This window comes from Dreissena polymorpha, chromosome 1 (assembly GCF_020536995.1).
Source record: "Dreissena polymorpha isolate Duluth1 chromosome 1, UMN_Dpol_1.0, whole genome shotgun sequence".
NCBI classification, from domain to species: domain Eukaryota; kingdom Metazoa; phylum Mollusca; class Bivalvia; order Myida; family Dreissenidae; genus Dreissena; species Dreissena polymorpha.
The window spans coordinates 161,213,303-161,231,866 of record NC_068355.1 but is presented as its reverse complement, the minus strand read 5'-3'; the positions used below and the strand labels follow the sequence as shown (position 1 = coordinate 161,231,866).

The following is an 18,564-nucleotide window of genomic DNA, read 5'->3' as shown; positions in this document are numbered from 1 at the left end:
TGGTATTAATGAAGTGTTATTTACCTTGTGAAGACGATGGGGTTAATAACATTTTGACACCCATCATTGACAGTATATAATTTTTACCAAAAATACTTTTTCTGACCTTCTGACCAAATGTTCATGCCTTTCTTTGAAGAGGTGTAGGGTCATTATGTGTCAGTCATTGACCGTATTCATTTCCTCTATAAGTGTAACAGTTTTTTTACTGAAAAATAGTTAATGAAATTACCATTGGGTTAAAATCAAAGCCAAGCTTGACATTCAGCCATAACTCTTAAATTGTGCAGATATGGTCCTTAAATTCTCTATTTTTGAATTAATTACTCTTAAAATGCAGCAGTTTTTTTTGTCAGATTTTATCATAGCCAAGTTTAATTTGAAACAATATTGTCCCATTTAATTAACTTAAATTATCCAAATGCTATTTTTATGCCCCACTTCGAAGAAGAGGGGGTATATTCTTTTGCACATGTCGGTCCGTCCGTCCACCATGGTTTCTGGATGATAACTCAAGAACGCTTAGGTCTAGGATCATGAAACTTCATAGGTACATTGATCATAACTGGCAGATGACCCCTATTGATTTTCAGGTCACTAGGTCAAAGGTCAAGGTCACAGTGACTCTAAATAGTAAAATGGTTTCTGGATGATAACTCAAGAATGCTTACACCTAGGATCATGAACTTTCATAGGTACATTGATCATGACTGGCAAATGACCCCTATTGATTTTCAGGTCACTAGGTCAAAGGTCAAGGTCACAGTGACTCGAAACAGTAAAATGGTTTCCTGATGATAACTCAAGAATGCTTTCGGCTAGGAATAATGAAATTTCAAAGGTACCTTGATCATGACTGGCAGATGACCTCTATTGATTTTTAGGTCACTAGGTCAAAGGTCAAGGTCTCAGTGGCTCAAAACAGTAAAATGGTTTCCGGATGATAACTCAAGAATGCTTACACCTAGGATCATGACACTTCATTAGTACATTGATCATGACTGGCAGATAACCCCTATTGATTTTCAGGTCACTAGGTCAAAGGTCAAGGTCACAGTGACTCCAAACAGTAAAATGGTTTCCGGATGGTAACTCAAAAACGCTTACGCCTAGGATCATGAAACTTCATAGGTACATTGATAATGACTGGCAGATGACCCCTATTGATTTTCAGGTCACTAGGTCAAAGGTCACAGTGACTCAAAATAGTAAAATGGTTTCTGGATGATAACTCAAGAATGCTTATGCCTAGGATCATGAAACTTCATAGGTATATTGATCATGACTGGCAGATGACCCCTATTAATTTTTAGGTCACTAGGTCAAAGGTCAAGGTCACAGTGACTCGAAACAGTAAAATGGTTTCCTGATGATAACTCAAGAATTATTAGGCCTAGGATCATGAAACTTCATAGGTACATTGATCATGACTGGCAGATGACCCCTATTTATTTTCAGGTCACTAGGTCAAAGGTCAAGGTCACAGTGACAAAAACCGTATTCACACAATGGCTGCCACTACAACTGACAGCCCATATGGGGGGCATGCATGTTTTACAAACAGCCCTTGTTTATGTTTTGGCTCCCTTTTTTTGATTATTTGCATCAACTTTGCAATAAAACTTAAAATTCTATCTACATAGCGCAGATTAATTCTTAATTAAGTGAGCTTGTTATTTTAGTAAGCATCACTTGTATAATTGCTTTGTGTCAAATTGTTAAAAATGAAAACAATTGGTATATACTAATTGTGGTTAAATTTCTTAAGCACATATATTTGATAATGCCATGGAAAATTTATAACTTTCCAACATTTTATTAAGCAATAAGCACATAGATTTGATAATTCCATGGTAAATTTATAACTGTCCAACTTTTTATTAAGCAATTTTACAGATTTTAGCCTGGTTTCATAGCATGCATGCCACCAAAGAAAGAGAGATTTGTCTTAAAACTTTAAACATACATGTAGTTCAATTTTGCCAGTGTATAACATTTTAACAACAGGTCTCTCCTGTTTGGTGAGCCAATCAACCTTTGTTGTCTGTATCTTCTTCTGCACCTTTAAAACTTAAGTTTGGGAATGCTATATGCAAATTGAAGTTTGGGAATGCTAAATGCAAATTGAAGTTTGGGAATGCTATATGCACATGAAAGTTTGGGAATGCTATATGCAAAGTGAAGTTTGGGAATGCTATATGCAAAGTGAGGTTTGGAAATGCTATATGCAAATTAAAGTTTGGAAATGCTATATGCAAATTGAAGTTTGGGAATGCTATATGCAACTTGAAGTTTGGGAATGCTATATGCAAAGTGAAGTTTGGGAATGCTATATGCAAAGTGAAGTTTGGGAATGCTATATGCAAATTGAAGTTTGGGAATGCTATATGCAACTTGAAGTTTGGGAATGCTATATGCAAAGTGAAGTTTGGGAATGCTATATGCAACTTGAGGTTTGGGAATGCTATATGCAACTTGAAGTTTGGGAATGCTATATGCAAAGTGAAGTTTGGGAATGCTATATGCAAATTGAAGTTTGGGAATGCTATATGCAACTTGAGGTTTGGGAATGCTATATGCAACTTGAAGTTTGGGAATGCTATATGCAAAGTGAAGTTTGGGAATGCTATATGCAAATTGAAGTTTGGGAATGCTATATGCAAATTGAAGTTTGGGAATGCTATATGCAAAGTGAAGTTTGGGAATGCTATATGCAAATTAAAGTTTTTGAATGCTACAACATGTTGACATGTTTCAGACCAGAGACGATACGAGCTGCCCTTGATGTGATCAGCCTGTGCTGTGTGACCCCCAGGTCCCAGCTACAGTTACTGCAGTCAGTTCCACTGCCAGAAAATGTGGTCACACCTGCCATCAGGTGAGCTTGATGATCTTCATGGGAAGATATACTGCCAAAGCATTTGAGCATCCCTATGGGAAAAAGGGGTGTAATGAATGTGTGTAAATTGTGTTTCCCGTTTAGCCTGTGTAGCGCTGTTTATGTATTTTAGCTTTAAATTAAGTCTCTTCTTATCGAAAATCCAGTTAATGTAGAAAGTGTTATCCCTGATTAGCATGTGTAGACTGCACAGGCTAATCTGGGACAACACTGTAAGCTCATGAATCAGACCCTCTTTCCCTGAGCTATGCTCATTTATATTTGTCATCATCATTTTTGTGGATTTCTTTCAAAAAAAAAAATGATTATTTTAGATGGTCCTTTATTGAAATGTTTGTTGCATGTATTTGAGATCATTTTTGTATATTAATACGTAATCATGCCCATTTAACTCACAAATTTTTCAAATACAAGAAACAACTGCCTGAAATGTTATGAATTTTCAGGACAATACTTTCTTCATGTGTGTCCTTGCCATTATTTTAGTGTGAGTAATTACCAATTTTTATGCCCCCGGTAGGGTGGCATATAGCAGTTGAACTGTCCGTCCGTCCGAAAACTTTAACATTGGCCATAACTTGTGCCATATTGGAGATAGCAACTTGATATTTGGCATGCATGAGTATCTCATGAAGCTGCACGCCACCTTTTGAGTGGTGAAAGGTCAAGGTCAAAAGTAAAAAAATACAATCCAAGGGAAGTAATAAGCTTTAAAAGGGAGATAATTTCTAAACCTGCCAAATGATATATTGAAATTTTATTTCAAAGCGGGGCAATAGGGGGCATTGTGTTTCTGACAAACACATCTCTTGTTTATTGTGTTTATTGCCCCTTTTTCACTGTGTTAATTGCCAGTATTTTAGTGTGTCATTGCCCATATTACAGTGCGTCATTGCCCGTATTACAGTGTGTCATTGCCCCTATTTCAGTGTGTCATTGCCCCTATTACAGTGCGTCATTGCCCCTATTACAGTGTGTCATTGCCCCTATTTCAGTGTGTCATTGCCCCTATTTTAGTGTGTCATTTCCCCTATTACAGTGTGTCATTGCCCCTATTTCAGTGTGTCATTGCCCCTATTTCAGTGTGTCATTGCCCCTATTTCAGTGTGTTCATTGGTATGAGCGAGGGAGACAATGTACAGGATCCGGAAGTTCAAAGGTCTGCTCTCTCCATCATAATCAACTGTGTCTGTGGACCCCTGGAACGGGTAGGCAAATATATGTGCCCGGCTATAGAAAAACCAGATTTACTTGTGCAAACTGCACAGGCTAATTATTGAAAATACTTTCTGCTTTCATTGATTTTTAAGTTGAAAGGTAGTCTCTTATGTACAAAAATCCTGATTAGGCGGAAAGTGTCATTCCTGATTAGCCTGTGTGAACTGCAATTGTGGATCTGGGACAATAATTTAGGCACATGCATTAAGCTGTGTTTCATGGGAATGCAGCTTCAAGCTCACTGTGACCAATATTGACCAGACACTGAACCTTTATGCATATATATATATATTTATTACTGTAATGATGATTGCATTCATTTTTAGCTTGACTATTATATATGAAATATATATAGTGGAGCTATCCTACTAACCCCGGCGTTGGCGTTCCCGTTACCATGAGCGTTGGAATGTTTAAGTTTGCGTACCACCTCAAATATTTCCTATGTCCCTTGACATATTGCTTTCATATTTTGCATACTTCTTTACCAACATGACCCCAACCTATAAACAAGAGCAGACAACTGTATCAAGCATTTTGTAAGAATTATGGCCCTTTTTTCACTTAAAATATGCATATTATTGATAAATCTATGTTTAAGTTTGCATACCACCTCAAGTATTTTCTATGTACCTTGTCATATCGCTTTTATATTTTGCATACTTCTTTACCAACATGACCCAAATCTATAAACAAGAGCAGAAAAACTGTATCAAGCATTTTGTAAGAATTATGTTCCTTTTTTATACTTAGAAAATTGAAAATTTGGTTAAGTTTTGTGTTGAGGCTCACTCTATTCCTAAAGTATCAAAGTTATTGCTTTCATACTTGCAACACTTACTTACTATCATAAGGGGACTGTGCAGGCAAAGTTATGTAACTCTGACTGGCATGTTGACAGAATTATGGCCCCTTTTATACTTAGATAATTTAACATTTGGTTAAGTTTTGTGTTTTGGTCCATTTTACTCCTAAAGTATCATAGCTATTGCTTTCAGACTTGGAAAACTCGCTAGCTATCGTAAGGGGACTGTACAGGGCGAGTTGCATAACTCTGGTTGGCATTTTAATGGAATTATGGTCCTTTTTTGTCTTTGTAACTTTGAATATTTTGTTAAATTTTGTGTTTAGATCAAGTTTACTTCTAAAGTATCAAGGCTATTGCTTTCAAACTTCAAATACTTTCTTACTATCATGAGAGTACTGTACCTGGCAAGTTGAATTTGATCTTGACCTTTGAATGATCTTGACTCTCAAGGTCAAATTAATAAATTTTGCTTTAATTGCCTCAACTTCTTTATTTATGATCAGATTTGATTCAAACTTTGACAAAACAACACTTACCTGACATACCGCAATGGACTCCACCCAAACCATCCCCCACGCCCCCCCCTCAGAATCCCCCTCCCCCCCCACCCCCCAAAAAAAATCCCCCTTTTTATCAGTGATATCAGTGCTCTGGCTGAAATTCATGATTGACAAAAAGGAAAAAAGACAAGAGCAGAAAACAATATTATTTTCTTTCTTTTAAAAGAAATTTGATGAGAACTTCACATTTTATTTACATCTCCCAAGAGTCAGAGTCACTATCACTGTAACTGGCACTGCTGCTATAATCTAAATCATCTTCTTAGTTAAATGTCTTAATAGCTGCTTTGATCTCTTCCCTTAATTCTTCCTGATCTAATAACATGACAGGGTCTGTTTGAACACAAGTGTCACTAGTACATGTAGAAGAAGTAGCTGAATCTATTTTCTTTTTCACTGACAAAGGTTGTGCTAATTTTTTATGCCCCGGATCGAAAGATCGGGGGTATATTGTTTTGGTCTGTCTGTCATTCATTCATTCATTCATTCATTGTGTGTGTCCCAAAACTTTAACCTTGGTTAAAGTTTGATAACTTTTGCATAATTGAAGATAGCAACTTCATATTTGGCATGCATGTGTATCTCACGGAGCTGAACATTTTGAGTGGTGAAAAGTCAAGGTCAAAGTCATCCTTCAACGTCAAAGGTCAAATATCATTGTATTTTTCTTTCCTAAAACTTTAACCTTCGTTAAAGTTTGGTCATAATTTTTTTAATATTGAAGATAGCAACTTGATATTTGGCATGCATGTGTATCTTATGGAGCTGCATGTTTTGAGTGGTGAAAGGTCAAGGCCATCCTTCAAGGTCAAAGGTCAAATTTATGGCATCAAAGCGGCGCAATAGGGGGTATTGTGTTTCTGACAAAAACATCTCTTGTTTATATATTTTTTTCCCTTTGTATTAAATTTATTAAATGAAAATTGTCCTCTGCTCCATTACAATGGCAAAACGAAGTGATAATTAATGTAAGAAGCTTTCAATCCTTACTTAATTAAAAAAAAACTAAATCTATATGAAAAAAACGCAACAAACAAACAACAACTTCAAACAATGGTGATTATGTCAAACTATAAACAGTTGAATACAATTCGAAAGTTCAATTCTGATAATGCGGAAAACTTACCCTCTTTTCAGCGATAAAACTATAACAACAAACGGCACTAAGAAAAGTAACAACAATCGTGAACGAAGGCGATCTAAAAAAGCGCAAAAAAGATAACAAAAACCACAAAAAATATAACAGATAGTTATTGAACAATAACTTACAATATACACAAGAAGAAAAATCAACTGTCATTTTCTTTCTAACCAGATTAAGCTTTAAAGCCAAAATCTAAAGATTGAGTTTCCTTTTCTTGCCACCAGACTCCATGCTGAATTTGTACATCGGTGACTGTTACAACGCTTCTGATATGCTCTTTCGTTTTAGACCGACAAATCTTCTACGATGTTTTAATAAAAACGGCGCGGTGTGAAATGTTTCTGTTAAAACGCTTCTGATTAGCTCTTTCGTTTTAGACCAACGAATCATCAACAATGTTTTGTAAAAACCGTGCAGTGTGACACCACTAAATTTATTTCACTATCGGATAAAAAACAACCGATTTTTCGAGATTTTCAACCGATGATATGGATCGCCGCTCGTTAATAATGAAAACACTGGAGCACTTGAACTTAATATTTGTAAAAGATTTTAGCTGCTTTTGTTTCTTTTCTGTAAGAAATGTACAATATCTTGGTATCATATTGTTTGTTTAGTTAAATCTGATTCATTTCTTTACAAAATGGAGACTTAATCATTGATTTTGATTTATATGTTTTACATGCAAATGCCGGCTGAACAACTACTAATCTTACATAAAAATGTATGAGGCCCCTCTGTATCATGTGATATCAACATTGAGGTATGATAAATTAGATGTTTATAACTGATGACTCCTAAGTATCGCATGCACATTTTCCAGCTAATGTGGCTGTTTTAATGCTTTTAAGATGCTTTTGTATTAGTATTACATTTTGAACATTTACAAATTAGCTGGAAAATGTGCATGTGATACTTGGGAGTCATCAGTCATAACACATGAACAATCTTCTTTATCATACCTCTATGTTGATCTCACATAATACTTTGTTACTTTTGCTTGGGCAAGCGGTGGGATTTTAAGCTATATCTGTTGTCAATAAATATAGAATTCTAAGCTAGTGTTGAATGCAGAGAGATGTGGATTTGAAAGCCTTAACCACAAGTCTTGGCAAGTGTTTTGTGCTTGGGCATTGAACATACAAACTTCTCTGTATTTGACACTTTTTATCCTGTTATATCCTCAACATGTTCAGTCTTTATTTTGAAAAATATCAATAAATTGCAGATTTTGCCAGAAAAAAAACATATGATTAACATCATGCAAATGAATAAAATGACTCATGTTGTCCCTGTGTTATACATAATCCTGGCAATTCCAAAATAAAGCTTACTTTATTTCTTGGTGGCATATTTTGACAATGATGGAGTATTTATCACTGTTTCGTCCAATCCTACAGCTGGGCGGTGGTGTGGGGCGCTACATGGGGTCAGGTGCAAGGAAGAAGGTAAACTGGAAGGTCGGGGAGGACGTGCTGTCCAAGATGTGGAACGGTGTACGGGAAAATAACGGCATCATGGTAAGTAATGTGTGGAAATCAGCACAAGCCTCTAAGCTTCGTGCTCATAATTATTGAATCAATCCTCCGCAAATTCCATGTTTATAGATAAAGGCTTAAACCTTTAAAACCTTTGTCCAGAATTGTTTCCAATTAACACCCTCACTTACTAAAGATGCATTAACTAATCAAATAATAATGATAAGGTAATTATTTAATGAAATGGATAGTATCCAAGTACACAATAGTGTGTGATAGCTGTGAATTAAATTTGTTAGGTACATGTACACTGCATTAATGCCAATACTACTGTTAAATGTCTGTTCTTTTTGCAACAAGCGCTTTTAACCATTAATATATTTGTATTCTTAAAAATGATATAGTTTTCATTTAAAAAAAATTGATTGTATTTTATTGGAACTGATTCCATTTTAGGCATTTCATTATTCATACAATGCTTAACCGCAATGACTTCCAGGTGTTGTATAATATGCTTTGCTTAAAACACACGAATAGAACATGGTAATTCCAAACAAACTAGTCAAAGTTCAGTCGGACTATGATCATCATATGCCATATATTGAACAATTCTTTTGTCACAAACAGGTTCCTTGTCAAATTGAAAAGGTAAACAATGAAATATAAACATATATCAAATTTGTCATTATGACAGTTGCAAGCTACGTATTGGACAAAACTGAAAACTTATATATAGGACAGTACTAGTATATCAGGATAAATTGCTATATGAGTAATAGGTATTGGTAAATATCGTCAAATAATTGAAAATTCCTGTGATAATTTACACCCATTCTTTATTCTTTACCAGGTATTGCTGAAGCTTCTGACACTGAAAACTCCCATCACAGATGCTGACTCTATCAGAGCCATGGCTTGTAAGGTAGATTCAGCTTCATTCAACAGAGGGTTAATATACTCAAACAACATAATATGTTGGGCACCAGAATTATGTTCTGGACAAAAGTGCAAACTATCCATAAGACTGTTAAAGTGCAGTGTACAGGAGTGTAGTTTCTAAACATGCATTAGCCATTTTCCCACAGTTAATATGACCAATGAAACATATAAATAATGTCAGTTATAACCCATAAGACTTTTTTATGCCCCCTGCAGGTTGGCATATAGCAGTTGGAATGTTGGTCAGTACGACATATTGATGAAGTGTTAGTTTCGTTTGGTTCCATGGAAATTTGGCCAAGTTATGGCCCTTTGACTAAGAAATTTTCTCTATAATAACTGTTTCTGGAGGTTTTTAACCAGGTTTTCCGGAGGAAAAAACTGGTTATTAGATTGGCGAATGTCGGCAGGCTAGCGGGTGGGCGGAACAAGCTTGTCTTGGCCATAACTTTGTTGTTCATTGTGAGATTTTAAAATCATTTTGCACATTTGTTCATCATCATTAGACGGTGTGTCACGCGATAGAATTACGTCGATATCTCCAAGGTCAAGGTCGCACTTTGAGTTCAAAGGTCAAAAATGTGCATAAATGAGCTTGTCTGGGCCAAAACTATGTCATTCATTGTGAGATTTTTAAATCATTAAGCACATTTGTTCATCATCATTGGACAGTGTGTCGCACAACAGAATAACGTCAATATCTCCAAGGTCAAGGTCGCCACGACTAAAAAAATATTTATTTTGAAACAAAGGGGTTAATTATAAACAATCAGTTCTTTTTGAGTTGTCTCCCTTTACCGGACTTTTTTTTTCAAATTGAAAACCTGGTTTTGTGACAATTGTGTCCCTTGTTTACGCATTGCATTCAGATATTGAGCTGATTTTTTATATGTGCGTCAACCCACATGCCATATGGATTAAGTGTGAGTTTCGTTCCGGTCCATTGATTTTTGGAGACATCATGGGCCTTGGACTTAGACATTTTCCCTATAATAACTGTTTTTCTGAGTTTTTTTACGAAACGCTTTAAGAGATTTAGCTGCTTTTTGGTATGTGAGTCTGCCTTCATGACTTACAGATGAAGTGTGAGTTTTTTTCTGGTCAATTGATTTTTGGCAAAGTTATGGGGCTTGGAGATAACCATTTTCACTAAAATGACTTATGTGCGACTTCAAAGCAGTAAGGGGAATTGTGTTTCGCAAAAGGTAATCTTGTCTGTATTTACAAACCAAATAATTGCCAAAAGACGCTGTACAGTCAAATGTTGTTTCTGAAGTCTGTTATACTTTTTGTTAGTCTGTCCGTCTGTCTGTCCATTTGTCCATCCATTGATCCAAACGTTCCCATACGTCAGTCTGTCTGTCACATTTAGCCTACGTTTTTGTCCCCTACTGGTGAAGCCAGTATATTGTTGTCCATCCATCCGTATGTCCGTCCGTCCGTCTACCAGATGGTTTCCGGATGATAACTCAAGAACGCTTAGGCCTAGGATCTGGAAACTTCATAGGTACATCGATCATGACTCGCAGTTGACCCCTATTGATTTTTAGGTCACTAGGTCAAAGGTCAAGGTCACAGTGACCCGAAATAATAAAATGGTTTCTGGATGATAACTCAAGAACGCTAATGCCTAGGATCATGATACTTCATAGGTACATTCATGACTCGCAGATGACCCCTATTGCTTTTCAGGTCACTAGGTCAAAAGTCAAGGTCACAGTGACTCAACTTAGAAAAATGGTTTTTGGATGATAACTCAAGAACGCTTAGGCCTAGGATCATGAAACTTCATAGGTACATTGATCATGACTCGCAGATGACCCCTATTGACTTTCAGGTCACTAGGTCAAAGGTCAAGGTCATGGCGACTTGACACAGTAAAATGGTTTCCGGATGATAACTCAAGAAAGCTTACGCCTAGGATCATGAAAATTCATAGGAACATTGATCATCGCAGACGACCCCTATTGATTTTCAGGTCACTAGGTCAAAGGTCAAGGTCACAGTGCCAAAAAACGTTTTCACACAATGGCTGCCACTACAATTGAGAGACAGCCCATATGAGGGGCATGCATGTTTTACAAACAGCTCTTGTTTCATGAAACTTGAATCACGCAGAGATGGCAATATGGACATTATGGCACGTCATTTCCTTTTGTTCCTACGTCAAAAATTCTGGTTGCTATAGCAACAAATAAATTTATTTTTTTTAAATCTGACAATGGTGGAATTTCTGACAATCGTGGAGCCGGTAGGGGACATATATTGCTTGGCAATAGTCTTGTTAACCTAGAAATTCTATTACAATTTGATACAAATTGTGACAAGCTCTCATTTTCTTGTAGAATTATTGTGACTGTTTTATTGAGACATGTTGCAATTTCACCCTTTTGCCTTGGTTGGCATGGTTTCAGGCTCTGGTTGGCATGGCGCGGTCAGAGACAGTGCGGCAGATCATCAGTAAGCTCCCCATCATATCCAGTGGGCAGCTACAATGTAAGTACAAAATGAAGATGTCTGACACTGCTTTTGTCATGTATGCTATTTTTTTTGTAAAACAAATGGTAACTCTCCCTATTGAATCCACAGATAAATTTTATCATTTTGATGTTAGTTTTCTTAACATAACAAACGATGTAGTAAATATTGATTTTGTTCTTGATAAACAGTAAACTTAAATTTTACCAACTTCAAACAATCAATGCAAGTGAAACAAGAAATGAGAGTCTATTAATGTAGATAATGTTTTCTAAAATATTTACTAAGAATGTTACCTTGTACATTCTCATACCTCCAGCCTTAATGAAGGAGCCAGTGTTACAAGACAAGCGTCAGGAGCATGTGAAGTTCTGTAGGTACGCGACACAACTTGTGGAGAAAGTCTCTGGCAATCAGACTCACCGCTACAGCAACGCCTCTCTTGATGACATCAGGAAGGTACGCACAGGTGTTATAGAAATAAATGAACCTTGCTTTTGAAAACAGGGTTAATTGCATGTGCTTAACCCTTTGCATGCTGGTAAATTTGTCGTCTGCTGAATTTATAAAATTCGCATTTTCTTCGATTTTTTCCAAAGAATACTATCAGAATAGCAAACAGTTTGGATCCTGATGAGACGCCACGTTCTGTGGCGTCTCATCTGGATCCAAACTGTTTGCAAAGGCCTTAAGGTGTCATCCTAGATTAGCCTGTGCAGTCCTCACAGGATATTCAGGGACAACACTTTCCACATAAACTGAAAGAGTCTTCTTTAAAACGATAAATACTATAAACACGGAAAGTTTCGGCTACAAATTTTATGCACATGCAATAAACTCTATGTTCACACAGCGAAGCTCAAATGTATTTTCATGTTCGTCTTTTTGTAAGGATTGTTAATTGGCAAGTAAACAATTGTGTTGTAGAGCTAGGACTAGGGGTAAACAATGATTACTATGTGAACACCAGCTTGCAGTTAATTGAGAGTTGCCAGGACTATGTCTCGCTCTTTTAAAAAAAAGTATTAATGTACTTGTGATTAAATTGGTGATACAATGTAATGGTTTGGACATCACGGCCAGGTTTGATAATGAGCAATATTGTCTAATGCACTTCTGAATAAATGCCTTTAATTATTTTTTATTGAAGGGCAAATTAACCTTGTTAAATGTCGCACTCAAATAGTTACGATTGTATTGTCAAACTTGTCTGAGGGCAAAATATGATAGCTAAGTTTGATGAACAGACAGATTGCTTGAAGCACTTCTGAATTATGGTCCTTGAGTTATCAGAACTTGGCAAAATTTATATGGTTCACTCCCTTACTCTACTTCTTTTCATCCAGGACTTTTCCTGCTATTAAAAATAGGCTGTAAAACGAACCCTTTCCCAAAGCAAAAGGACGCAATCCAAAAACAATAAATAAAAATATATGTATACTTTTTTAGCTCACTTGTCACGAAGTGACATGGTGAGCTTATGTGACGGTGTGATATCAGTTGTGCGTGTGTGTGTGCGTGATCCGTCAACAATTTGTTTGTGTAGACAGTAGAGGTCACAGGGTTGGGATTGTATTTGGGTCATCTGGGGTCAAAAACTAGGTCACTAGGTCAAATAATAGAAAAACCTTGTGTAGACAATAGAAGTCACAGTTTTCATCCAATCTTTATGAAATTTGGGCAGAATGTTTATCTTGATAAAATCTGGGTTGGGATTATATTTGGGTCATCTGGGGTCAAAAACTAGGTCACTAGGTCAAATAATAGAAAAACCTTGTGTAGACAATAGGTCACAGTTTTCATCCAAGCTTTATGAAATTTGGTCAGAATGTATATCTTGAAGAAATCTGGGTTGGGATTGTATTTGGGTCATCTGGGGTCAAAAACTAGGTCACTAGGTCAAATAATAGAAAAACCTTGTGTAGACAATAGAGGTCACAGTTTTCATCAGATCTTTATGAAATTTGGTCAGAATGTTTATCTTGATGAAATCTGGGTTGGGAGTGTATTTAGGTCATCTGGGGTCAAAATCTAGATCACTAGGTCAAATAATAGAAAAACCGTGTGTAGACTATAGAGGTCACAATTTTCATCTAATCTTTATGAAATTTGGTCAGAATGTTTATCTTGATGAAATCTGGGTTGGGATTGTATTTAGGTCATCTGGGGTCAAAATCTAGGTCACTAGGTCAAATAATAGAAAAACCTTGTGTAGGCAATAGGGGTCACAGTTTTTATCAGATGTTTATGAAATTTGGTCAGAATGTTTATCTTAATAATATCTGATTTTGGATCGTATATGGGTCATCTGGGGTCAAAAATTAGGTCACCGGGCCAATTCTAGTAAAGCCTTGTGTAGCTGAAAGAGGTCACAGTTTTCATCATGTCTTAATGAAATTTTGTCAGAATGTATTAATTAATGAAATCTGGCGTGAGATTGTATATGGGTCTGATAGAATTGAAGTTGATGTAGCAAGGTTAGTCAGGTGAGCAATTCAGGGCCATCATGGCCCTCTTGTTTTGAATTCTAATGATCTTATGATTATTATATCTCAATTTTATTTCATAAACATCTAAAAAAAAAGTATTTAACTATAATTTATATGACTTTGTTCTCCTAATTTGAATTATTATCAAGAGTTATATTAAAGTAGTTTGTCCCAAATCAGTGGACTTTTAGCACTAATTGAGTTAAAAAATGGCCAGGGAATGGCTTGATTTATCAATATATGTTATTAAAAAAAAATCCCAAAGTGGCAGTTTTGTCGCTAAAAACTTCACAAATTTGTCATTGTATTAATTTTAAAAATCCCAATTAGTCCAGACTCCTTTTCCCAAAATGGCTAGGAAAACCACTGTCTTCATAAAATCATCCGGCTTTGTCACACTGTTTGTGAACATGGTTTGATATCCAGGCAGATCATCTGGAGTACTTCTAAATTTTTGGATTTGAATTATTCAAATTATATAAAAATGGGCAATTGTTTACGACTATTAGCACACAGAAAATATCTTCGGCTTACATTATTTATTAATTTTTATGCTCCCCCAAAATTTTTGGGGGGAGCATATAGTCGCCGCTTCGTCTGTGCGTGCGTGTGTCCGTCCGTCTGTACACAATTTTTGTCCGGGCTAGTTCTCAGCAATTAATGACCAGAATTCAATTAAACTTTATGGGAAGCTTCACTACCAAGAGGAGATGTGCATATTATCAGCCGGTTCTGGTCGGATGATTTTTCACAGAGTTATGGCCCTTTGAAATTTTCCATTAACTGTACATATAGTGCAATTCTTGTCCGGGCTATTTCTCAGCAACTTATGACTGGAATTCAATGAAACTTTATGGGAAGCTTCACTACCAAGAGGAGATGTGCATATTATCAGCCGGTTCTCGTCGGCTGATTTTTCACAGAGTTATGGCCCTTTGAAATTTTCCATTGTACATATAGTGCAATTCTTGTCCGAGCTATTTCTCAGCAACTTATTACGGGAATTCAATGAAATTTTATGGGAAGCTTCACTACCAACAGGAGATGTGCATATTATCAGCCTGTTATGGTCGGATGATTTTTCACAGAGTTATGGCCCTTTGAAATTTTCTATAAACTGTACATATAGTGCAATTCTTGTCCGGGCTATTTCTCCCCAACTACTGACTGGAATTCAATGAAGCTTTATGGGAAGCTTAACTACCTTGAGGAGATGCGCATGTTATTTGTGGTTCTGGTTAGATGATTTATTTAGAGAGTTATGGCCCTTTGAAATTTTTAAGTTGCTAAACCATCCATCGTATTATTTTGTCCAAAGTTATGCCCCTCAAGACGTTTCCTTTAATCTGAATATATAGTGCAATAATGTGACAAAAAAAAACTTTGGGGAGCATCACCCGTCTCCGACGGTTTCTTGTTACATTTAAGCACACATTGTAATTTATTAAGTTATGATTAATATGAATTTAACAAGAATTGATTTAAAATGTGAATGTAACCAGATATGATTTAAAATGTGAATGTAACAAGATTTGATTGAAAATGTGAATGTAACAAAATTTGATTAAAAATGTGTTAAGCCATTTTATTGAAAATATACTAGCCATTCAGAAAAGTGAACATTGTTGATGATTAAACATTGTAGAAAACTTCATTACCTGTCAACAATTGGATTTTATCCAATGTGAGTGATTATAAATCCAGGAATTAAAACAAACATTTTGGTTTTGGTTCCCCAATCTTATCTTCTCAATATTTTTAGTATAGAGTACAGAGTTTTTTTTCAAAATGTATGTGCCCACCATTAATTAGAGGATCCATGGCTTGTGAACCCATGATATTTTTCATCCCTGTAAATCCCACCTTAGGAAGAAATGTTTCTTATGCCATTTACGACCAGTTTAGCTCCAGACCAGTCTGTACATTTGTGCAATCAGTTCAGCTAGCCTGTCTGCTAATAAAACCATGTGTGACTTCATAGCAAATAGGGTAGCTCCAGACATGACTGCAGGAATGCACAGGCTGGTCTTGATTTATGCCGGCCGCATGTGGCATAACAGCCATTATAGGGTGTAGCTGATCATATTGCTCACATCCTATATTCCTGCTCATATTCCATTCCAGGCTGACATAGTGGCCCAGTCCAAGATCATATTCCAAGAGAAGGAGCTGCTGCAACTTATACATGATCACCTGCAGAGTAAAGGTAACCTGGCCGCACTGGTGTGGTAAATTAAGTAAAAACTAAGCCCCAATTGATGTATGTCAACATAATTGATCATCCTAACTTTGCAAGAAAGTTTGCAAACTTTTCATAGTAAAAATATTACAAAATTGTATGTGAATAAAAATATAAATTGTTTACAATATCATTATCATACAATTATAATATTAATTTATGAAATCTTTGTCTTTAGCAAGTTATTCATAAAACAAACATTAAACAGTTGCTCAAAAACAGAAGTAAGAACAGTTTAGAAACCTGGGCATGATTTGTGTTGAATAAATGAATGTTTATTTAGTAAGGCTTACCAAATCTGAACTACAGGCCTTTGATTAAATGATATTTGTATTTTGTGTCTGGATAATAGTCTTGTTTCCAGTCATCACTTACCTGGAAGTGTATTCATCCTACCATCTTCTGTATTTATTTATTTTTTAAATGGGAGAATAGAGCTTAATGAAATTTAAAAAAAACATTACACAAAGTGAAAAAAAAGTTTCTCAAATAATATTGAAATATTGTCAAGCATAAAAATAATGTCAATATTTTAAGATATTTACCTAATAGAGTGAAAATATAGTTTAGTTCATCACTCAGTGATGAATTACAGTTAAGGTTATTAAACAGTTTGGAAATAAATTTTAGTAAATTCACGAGAGTTTAAATAAGTTTATATCACTGAAGACTTGATGATGGAAATAATTATTATACATCTTGTGATCAGGGGGTTGTGTGTATAAATCTATACAGGCAGGGCAATTTATCTTTCTTTTTAAATAACAAACACAAGTTCTTATTATACCCCCATTACTGGTAATGAGGGCTATATAGGAGTCACTTTGTCGGTCTGTCTGTCGGTCTGTCTGTCCCAAAAATTTCATCTGATCTTCACCAAACTTGGTCAGAAGTTGTATCTAGATGATGTCTAGGTCAAGTTAGAATATGGGTCATGCCGGGTCAAAAACTGGGTCACCGGATCACTTAGTGCGTTTTAAACATAAAGTTTGTCAGGACCATAACCATGTCATATATTGTTAGATTTAAAAATGACTTGGTACATTTGTTCACCATCATGGGACGGTGTGTCGCGCGAAAGAATTACGTCGATATCTCCAAGGTCAAGGTCACACTTGGAGTTCAAAGGTAAAATGATTGTCTGGGCCGTAACTTTGTCGTTCATTGTGAGATTTTAAAATCATTTGGCACATTTGTTCACCATCATTGAACGGTGTGTCGCGCACAAGAATAACGTCGATATCTCCAAGGTCAAGGTCACACTTTGAGTTCAAAGGTCAAAAATGGCAATAAATAAGCTTGTCCGGGCCATAACTATGTCGTTCATTGTAAGATTTTAAAATCATTTGGCACACTTGTTCACCATAATTGAACGGTGTGTCGCGCAAAAGAATTACGTCGATATCTCAAAGGTCAAGGTCACACTTTGAGTTCAAAGGTCAAAAATGGCCATAAATGAGCTTGTCCGGGCCATAACTATGTCGTTCATGGTGAGATTTTAAAATCATTTGTTCAGTATCCTTGGACAGTGTGTCGCACGAAAGAATTACGTGGATATCTCCAAGCTCAAGGTCACACTTTGAGTTCAAAGTTCAAAAATGGCCATAAATGAGCTTGTCCGGGCCATAACTATGTTGTTCATTGTGAGATTTTAAAATCATTTGGCACATTTGTTCACCATCATTGGAAGATGTGTCGCGTGAAAGAATAACGTCAATATCTCCAAGGTCAAGGTCACACTTTGAGTTCAAAGGTAAAAAATGGCCATGAATGAGCTTGTCCGGGCCATAACTATGTCGTTCATTGTGAGATTTTAAAATCATTTGGCACATTTGTTCACCATCGGGCCATAACTATGTAATTCATTGTGGATTTTAAAATGACTCTGTACGTTTTTTTGTTCACAGTCATTGGACGGCGTGTCATGGGAAAGAATTCAAGAGTTCAAAGGTCAAAATGGCCATAAATGATAATGGAATAATAATTCTTAAAAATCGCGATAAATTAGCTTTTCTTGTTTTGTGAAGACAGCATGCAAAATAGTCTGTGTCAATGCACCATGTGGGGGTATACGTCATGTCTGTGACAAAGCTCTAGTTATATCCAGGAAACAGGCCAGAGTTTTTTTGACTTACATGTATGTGCTTTACAAATGTGTGGCTTAAATTCAATGTCAGCTGTTTTGAAATAAGGATGATAATACAATTACTGGTAAAACATTATGTGTTAAGCTATATTCACCAGCTGTGTTTTCCCATCAGAATCTCACTTTTGTCCTTTGGAGAATAAGACATGATTGTTCATTTTATATA

The 18,564-nt window shown here is 36.0% G+C and overlaps 2 protein-coding genes across 2 annotated transcripts in view; one reads left to right on the top strand and one right to left on the bottom strand.

Annotated features, from left to right (window-relative positions):
- Window positions 1-18,564, bottom strand: part of LOC127858495 (small integral membrane protein 29-like) — a 220,403-nt gene that overhangs the window by 95,610 nt on the left and 106,229 nt on the right. The gene's annotated exons all lie outside the window — the stretch shown is intronic.
- LOC127858517 (DDB1- and CUL4-associated factor 1-like) overlaps window positions 1-18,564 on the top strand; it is a 95,113-nt gene that overhangs the window by 45,082 nt on the left and 31,467 nt on the right. Inside the window, exons 15-21 of the mRNA XM_052395720.1 lie at window positions 2,759-2,878; window positions 4,005-4,107; window positions 8,030-8,149; window positions 8,958-9,029; window positions 11,461-11,542; window positions 11,844-11,983; window positions 16,138-16,219. Of these exons, the coding sequence (XP_052251680.1) occupies window positions 2,759-2,878; window positions 4,005-4,107; window positions 8,030-8,149; window positions 8,958-9,029; window positions 11,461-11,542; window positions 11,844-11,983; window positions 16,138-16,219 (719 nt within the window). The remainder of the gene's footprint in view (window positions 1-2,758; window positions 2,879-4,004; window positions 4,108-8,029; window positions 8,150-8,957; window positions 9,030-11,460; window positions 11,543-11,843; window positions 11,984-16,137; window positions 16,220-18,564) is intronic.